This window comes from Akebia trifoliata, chromosome 13, assembly GCF_017979445.1.
Source record: "Akebia trifoliata isolate Shusen 1 chromosome 13, ASM1797944v1, whole genome shotgun sequence".
Lineage (NCBI taxonomy): Eukaryota > Viridiplantae > Streptophyta > Magnoliopsida > Ranunculales > Lardizabalaceae > Akebia > Akebia trifoliata.
This window is the reverse complement of record NC_141387.1, coordinates 14,575,548-14,583,712: the sequence shown is the minus strand read 5'-3', so window position 1 is coordinate 14,583,712 and position 8,165 is coordinate 14,575,548. Positions and strand designations below refer to the sequence as shown.

Sequence of the window (8,165 nt, the reverse complement as noted above, 5' to 3'; positions counted from 1 at the left end):
GATCAAATATATTGATATTCAACATCATTTTATACGTGAACTTGTTGAAGATCACGTCATTTCTCTAAACTATGTTCCGATTGACAGTCAAATTGTCGATATTCTCACAAAACCCTTGGATTTTATGCTATTTGAACATCTTCAAAAATCCATTGGGGTGTGCTCATTGTGAGCCCTTGGTTCAAGATATTGGTCGAGTGCTAGATAACACTCCCATAAATCTTTGATTTCTAGTATTTTTCCCAACATAGGCAAATTTGAGTCCTTGAACTCATTTCATGTGCATATTAGTTATATTTAAGGTTCTGACCTCTCTCGTATGAAATGTTTTTTCACGTCGTTTTCAAATTTTTTTTTTGCAATTTTGCAGATTCTTGAGCTTTTCTGGAACTTATGGGTATTGTTATATTTTGATTCATAGACCCCCCCCCCCTTAGTTCCTTCTTAAGCTTTTAATATCTTCCTTGCCTTTTTTTTTTTGTCATTTTCTCTTTTTTGGATTATAAAAAATTTCGCAAATTGGAAAAATCTCACATTTTTTCAAGAATTCTTGAGAAAGAGTTGGGGGGTAAGAAAATCATGTTTTCTAGTTCTTAAAATCATGAAAAACATAAAAAATTTATCAAAAAAAAAAAAAATTATGACTGATTTTTGCTCCAACCGATGATGCCGATTTTCTGGCCGACGACGCCTTTTCCCACCCATTGGCGACGCCGACAATAAGGTTAAAATGCCCCTATTTCATTTTTTTCCATTTTCTTACTCTCTCCTCTCCCCCTCTTAGATCCAATGCCCTTCTCTTACTATTTCTCCCATTTTTAGTGCTTTCTCTCTCCATTTGGTATGATTTCTTACCCATTTTCTTCCATTTTTGGTTGAGCATTTTATCTACATTACCATAGTCATCATCTTCTCCTTCTTTTCTTTATCCTCCATCATTTTGGTTGTGGGTTTCATGGCTAAAAGAGGGCAACCCCCTCAGAATCCCCCTCCTTCCTACTCCTCTTGCACCAAGAAGTTTAAAGATGTGGCTTCCTCCTACTGCCCCACTCTTCCATCTCGTCTATCCTATCAAATGCTTGATGAGGATTCCGACTTCGATGGGGACCAACCCACAGGCTATGATGGTTATATCACATGATGCTCCTCTCTTAAGAAATGTTCTGTTGTTTCACGTTGAAGAAGCCAGCACCCACAAATGTGACGTGATTGATCTACTCTGTCGTGTGGGTTGGGAATACGTGATCTATTTTGATGGCGATATCTATTTGATGTGTGTTCAATTTCTATGCTAGTATGATGGAGTCAACATTCAATCCTCTGTCTCTCATTGTCATTGCATTCCATTTTCGATCGCTTTTCCGCATAGTTGTTACCACCTATGTCATTGGTAGATAATTGGGGGTCCTTGTCATCGACGTGCCCATGCCTGATCCAAAGTTAGGGTATTTACTTTGATAGAACCAACTCCAATAAGTGTTAAGTGGTCCAACCAACTGGCTCTGTTGGTCCAAAGATGGCAGTCTTCGCTCGACAAGCATCATCACTCCATTAGGGATCTTACACAATATTTTCCTGCAAAATTTATATATTTGCATCGGAAATACAACTAAATTGGCATCCCATTAATATGATTTGGTGTACAACGTGGTTCAAGGTGTTCCGATGTGTTTACTGATACTCATCCTTCAATACATCGTCTTGTTGACTTCTTCAAATTCCAAGAAGCATCTGGACTTTAATTATCTAATATCGTGTCTCACTTTAGAGTGTCAGCTTAGCATTGGTCTTCTCCATTTGAATCTGGCCAAGTCCTTTGGTGACATCAATCTGTCCAACACACTCAAATCGATCATCGGTTCCTTTACTCCGCCTCACCCACCCTCATCCCCTTTAGATGAGGAGTTCCCACCTTTTTTGAATCCTCCGGTGCCTCCCCTTGACGACCTTGGCCAGGACTTTGACATTGTGGTTTGTTTGTCCGATCTTGATTGTCAATAGTGATTATTGTTTCAAAATATTAATTTATTCACACTTTTCCCAGGTATTTTTCTCAATTTTCATCCTTATTTCATTAGATTAGGTTAAATAATTGTGTTAAGCATCAAATTTTCACATTACATGTTCTACCGAGTTAATTAGGCTTAATTACACAAAACTAATGCATTTATCAGAAGATTGATTACGTGTGTTTACTATAAAGGTCAAATATCAAATCATCAAGATGAACCACCAAATCAATCAATCAAGTGTGCATTAAAATCTAGAAGATCAATCAAGCAATCATGTAAAACTAGAGATTCAGGTGTCTTTAGATCAATGTGACGTAGTCCAAATCCAATGTAGCGTAGTACTTTTCGAATGGAACGCCCTAAAATTGCTCTACTATGTTTTGCATGTGATATTATATGCAAGAGTGATGGCAATTATTTTTGGATCCTTTTAGAGCACCTAAGGTCTATAAATAGATTATTTTCCCAATTGGAAAAGGATCTTAGGCCCTTGCCCTAGTCTTTGGCCCTTGGTCCTTTCTTTCTTCTCCCCATAACTCCCTTAGTATTTTTTCTATAATTTTTCATATTTAGATAGGTTTTATTTAAGCAATTCTTTGTAATTTCTCAAAAAATGAGATATTATATATTGGTTACTATAAGAGCTTGATGTCCCTAAGGAACGTATGCTTAAATCTAAGCCCACCAAAGGTGTGGTGCAATGGTAAGAGCTTGAGGTCTCTAAGGGATGTTATCTAAACCTAAGCTCACCAAAGATACGTTGCACTGGTGAGAGTTTGAGGCCCCTAAGAGACGTACGTTAAACCCAAGTCTGTCGAAAGTGTGGCATAATGGTAAGAGCTTGAGGTCTCCAAAAGGATGTGTGGTTAAACCCAAGCCACCCCTTCAAGAGCAAGATTTAAGCAATATTTTCTTTACTTTACAACCCATTTGTGGACATGAAATCATTGGAAAATACCTAAGTTAAACCCAGTATTGGAAGGTTTCATCAACTCCAAATGCAAAGTTAACTTGTACTAAAGTGAACACATATTGAAATTCATACTTTGAAATTATTTCTTTTATTAAACAGTTTCAAGAGTCCTATATCGTGCCACGAAACTTGTTCTTTTCAAAAGCATCGAGAACCATACATCAAGTCTAGAAGACTAGAATTTTAGTTCTAATCCTTGTCGAACTCAGAGCTTGGGAAGATCGATTTTTATTTTAATAGATTCATTTTAGTTCACTAAAATAAGATACGAACAAACAAGTAGACTCGAGCTCGATCAGACAAAAAGGAGTTTGAGTTAATGTCTTTGTGATTCGTTGTACGCAATTCTCACAAATAGGGGTAGCTATAGACACCCCCATTTTTTCCTAAGCCAAGCTCGAGAGCATAAAAAACCTTCTGAGAAAGTAGCTTGACCTAAAGAAAGTTTCAGAGGGTTCAAGAATCCAAATTTGCAAGCAATCAAGGTTTAAGGACCATTATCAGTAAATTTTAACTTAGCCAAGGATGACCTATAGTCAGAAGAAAATTTTAGCCCGGTCAAGGGTAACCTAGGGCTAAAAAAAATTTTAGGCCTGGCCAAGGGTTACCCACGAGCAAGAGGAAATTTTGCTTGGTCCAAGGGTGACCCACGACCAGGCATAAAATTTTCTTAAGCCATGGTTCACCCAAGGCCAATTCTTTTAGGTAGTTTCTCTAACCCATGTACATTCAAATTTTGTTAGGGTTAATTATCCTAATGATTTTTTTCTTAAGAAAACCCCTACATTTTACTTTTGCCCATCCTTTAATTCTTCAATAAACCCACCATCAAGGTCTTCTTGTAATTTGCATATTCTTCCAACAAAGACCTTGGTCAAATTGGTCCCTACATGAGTGTAATTACTACCCTAACCTCACATTATTAGAACTAAAATTAGGTAGTTTATACTTATTCCCCAAGTCTATCCTCAATCTTAAGAAGAATCAATATAATCAAACCAAGTTCAATAGATTTTGACCATTTACCCAACTCAAAGATTATCTAGAACTTGTGGACAAAGACATTCTTAGCCATAGGTTATTTGAGAATTAGTTAGGCTAGATAACCTTAATGTCCAAAATCAAAATCTATATTTACTTGCTATCTAGCCTAGTTCTCTTGGATTTGACCAAAGGCAATACGATGTCATCGTTGTCATCTCATTAGTAATTAATATTTATACTCTCCTTAATTTGTGGGCAAGTGAAGGATCGAACCCAAGACAAAGGGAAGATGTTACCAAGTTAGAAAGAAATAAAGTTAATATAAATTATAGTTCAAACCTATTTTTGTATCTTTGTGAAACAAAATGAAGAGAAAAATGTTACTGGAAATTAAAATAATATAAGAGGAAATTATACTAAGTAAACAAAAGATAAAACATTTATTAATTATTAGAGTAACCTAGGATTAGCATATAAAATTATATTTTAGTTTATCCTTCTTCACACTCAACCACAAGGGCTTGATGTGAGCTCTTTGAGTTGGAAGATATGACATGAAATTTTTTGAGAAAACACTGTAGTTAGGACTGATTTACTTACTAATGTGTTAAATCCCTACTACCAAATATCTAATTTAAGCATATTTTATTTTGATCTTACCTAAGCATAAAATATCTAAGTTAAGCATATAAGATGTAGAGATTCAACTAAAGTTTTGATCTATTAGAATTGAATAAAACCTTGAAGTAAATCCTATAATATTATAAAGAACATAGCAGAATAAATAAAAAAATACAAAATTAAAACTTTCTCCTAGGCTTCCTCCTCTCACTAATAAAGGGAGTCTAGCCTATAATCATGGCAATGATACAAAACAAAATAAAAGAAACAACACTTGTATTCATGATAACTAAGATACATTATCAACTTGAGAAATTACATAAGTTGCTGAATTAAAACCTAACTAGAAAATTAAAATTATAAAGAAGAGAAGGGATAAGAGCCCAAGGACTTTTTCCTAATTGGGAAAATAATATATTTATACACTTGAGGTGTTCTCGAATGATTCAAATATAGTCACCATTACTCTTGCGGATAATCTCATGTGCGAAGCAAGTGGGTAAAATTTTAGGGTGATCCAATCGAGGTGGACTACGCCACATTGAGGATTGAATGTGTCGTATTGCTTTGAAGACCTTTAGATCTCAGCTTTTTATTGGTCGCTTGATCTAACTTCTTGATTGCATTGTACTCTTACTTAAATAATGTGGTGTCCATATGGATGAGTTGATCATTGACCTGTATAGTAAACACATGTGATCAGTTTTCTAATATTTACAATTATTTTGTGTAATGAAGCCTAATTAACATGGTATAAAATGAAATATGATAATTTGAGGCTAACATATTTATTTATCTAATTTAACAAAATAAGGACAGAAATTGAAAGAAATGCCTAGGAAAAGTGTGGATAAATTAGTATTTTTAGACACCGATCACACCCCAAACTTATCTTATTCTAGTTCCTTAAAAAATAAAATTACCACTTTCGCAAGCATCTTGACTTCATTTAGCAAATGCAGCATGCTCTTAAATCGCTAGGTGACGCCTAGTGGATGAGTTTGACTTTTGAAGAACAAACCCACAAAATTCAAAATGACTTTTGAAGTAATAATGGTCAAAATCAAAACTTATATCTAAAAACACAAGTTCTTTTAAGATTTGTCAATCATTTGGAAGTAATACTTAGTATGGAGTCTCAACTCTTATTTCTCTATGACAAAATTTAAACTTAGGTTGACCTTTAAGATATAGTGAGTCTAACTTAGAAATTTTAGAGATTCGATTTCTTAAAGTGAGTTTCAACCTTCTAACTAATCCAAAATAATTGGATTAACTTAGGATTTAATTCTAAATTTAGCATCCTATCTGAGGTAGTGAGAAGTGTAGATGTTCACTTTAATACCTCTGAGGGACTTTATCTGTGATATTCCAGCCCAGTCACATTTTTACACTAAATGGCTTTCACCCTACTAAAACTCTAAACTTTTCTATTTTTATTCTTTTGAATCTTTCTTTTTTATTTCAAGGGATTTTTTTCTTTGTTGTTCTTTAATTTTTCTTTTCTACTCATTTTCACTCTTTTTTTTCTAAGAAAAATAGGTCTAATTCAATGGTTGTTTAAAACATATTCAACCCAGTTCTATTTTTCTTCTAATCAGCCCACTAAACAAGGAAGTCAAAGTTCATCAAACCTTGATTTTTCCTTATACATTAGGTAGAAAGAAGGTAACAAGTTCACTTAATTTAACCTATACTCTTGGTAACCTTATTAGAAGTAACTATAAACAAAAGTAACTTTGTTCTAACTCTTGCCTATAGAAAAAATAATGGAGACTTTAAATCAAAGCTTCTAACCAATGATTGATTTAGTGCTTTTAACTAAGTGCTTAAAGATACAAGCTAAGGGCCTATTTGGATTGACTTCTCTAAGTGTTTCTGACTCCCCATGGGAGTCAGAAACACTTACTCTATCGTTTGGACATCCGATATTTTGAAAGAGTAACTTTTTAAAAGATTCAAAATAATACTTTTATGAGAAGTACCGAAATTGGTACTTTTTAATTTCGTTTTTGCGGAAAATAGTTTTTCCGTCAAATTTTTTTTTATGATTCCAATTTTACCTTTAAGAGTAAAAAACTCTTTTACCATTTTTTCCTCTTAACTACACGAAATACGAAACAGATCGAGAGGAGACTCTCGTTCGACAGAGCCGTCTAGAGGAATCTTTCTCCCTCCGACAGGTCTTCTCCCTCGGGCGACTATGGTGGCTAGTTATATGTTACTTTTTTTTAGAGAGAAACACAAAACAAAGCAGTAGAGAAAGAAATGGTATAGAGGGTTAATGGAGTTGTTTGAAGGGAAAGAGAGCAAGAAGAAGAAATTCCATGGATAAGGAACAACGGATGAGAATTGGAGAACAAAGACGACATGGGTTTTCTCTCTACTTTCAAATCGATGCTTGAAGACGACTGGTTCATGAACAATAATGGCAACTTATCTCATTATCACCATGGTTTCCAGGTATCCAAAACCAACAAGAAATCAAAGATACTACTTTTACTTCAAACCCCATTGTAGCATAGAATCCACTTCAAACCTAGTTGACACTTCGTCTTCTCCTTCTCCTTCTCCGCTCTTTAATCTCGACCATTGTTTGTTTTCTCGTTTCAATGAAATCTGCAACATTCGTTTTGACAACTCTTTCAATTTGGGTTGCGAACCTGGGTTTGTCATAGGAAACCAAACTTCAAATTCCTCTGTTTTGGTAAATAGGGGAGGTGGGGTGTTGAATGAGTATGAAGATTTGAGCTCACAAGGATGGATGGGTACTCATGATCTGAGCTCAAGTTTCCAATTTGCGAGTATCCATTTGTTGCCAATGGTCAATAATAGTTGCACTGTTACTTCTGGGTTCAATTCGATCGATTTGGGGGGCTTGGATCGTTGTGAAAATTCTTTGTTTCTCAACAGGTCTAAAGTGTTGAGGCCTCTCGAGGTTTTCCCTTCAGTTGGTGCACAACCCACTCTCTTTCAGAAAAGAGCCACTTTATGGCAGAATTCAACCCTAGCAACGGACAAAAGGGGAAATTCAGGGCCTTTGAGTTGCGATATCGATCAAGTTTCAACCATAGTAGAGGGTTATAAGGAGAAAAGAGAGTTAGAAAGAGAGAAAGAGAATGAGAAGGATGGACTAGGCTTCGAAAGGTCGGGATTGAATGATGATTCAGACGACAATATGGAGAACGACAAGTTGGAGGAGAGCACGAAAAACGGTGGAGACAATTCAAATGCAAATAGTATTGTTACTAGTGGAGATTAGAAGGGGAAGAAGAAAGGGCTTCCCGCTAAAAATCTGATGGCCGAGAGGCGTCGGAGGAAGAAACTCAATGATAGGTTCTACATGCTGAGGTCTGTAGTTCCAAAAATTAGCAATGTGAGCATATTTTTTTATCCACATTTTGTGTGTGTGTGAGGCCCTATCATGGTTAAATGTAGGTTGGGTTATTTTAATTTTGATAATCATTCTTGATTCACATTGTTTTCTTGTGAATTATAGTATAGTAGATTTCTCATGTTAAATGTAGGTTGGGTTATTTGAATTTCGAATTTATCTATTTTCTTCAAGCCTTTTA

At 35.2% G+C, this 8,165-nt stretch overlaps 1 protein-coding gene across 1 annotated transcript; it reads left to right on the top strand.

The window, feature by feature from the left end:
• The first annotated feature begins 7,018 nt into the window (after window positions 1–7,018).
• On the top strand, window positions 7,019–7,852 carry LOC147387962 (transcription factor ICE1-like). Its single transcript, XM_086420260.1, has one exon. It carries the CDS (start codon window positions 7,019–7,021, stop codon window positions 7,850–7,852), a length of 834 nt encoding a protein of 277 aa, XP_086276386.1.
• Window positions 7,853–8,165: the final 313 nt, after the last annotated feature.

What these genes read in the sequence shown, in the direction of transcription:
- LOC147387962 (XM_086420260.1), top strand. Translation starts at nt 7,019, where the DNA reads ATGGCAACTTATCTCATTATCACCATGGTTTCCAGGTATCCAAAACCA.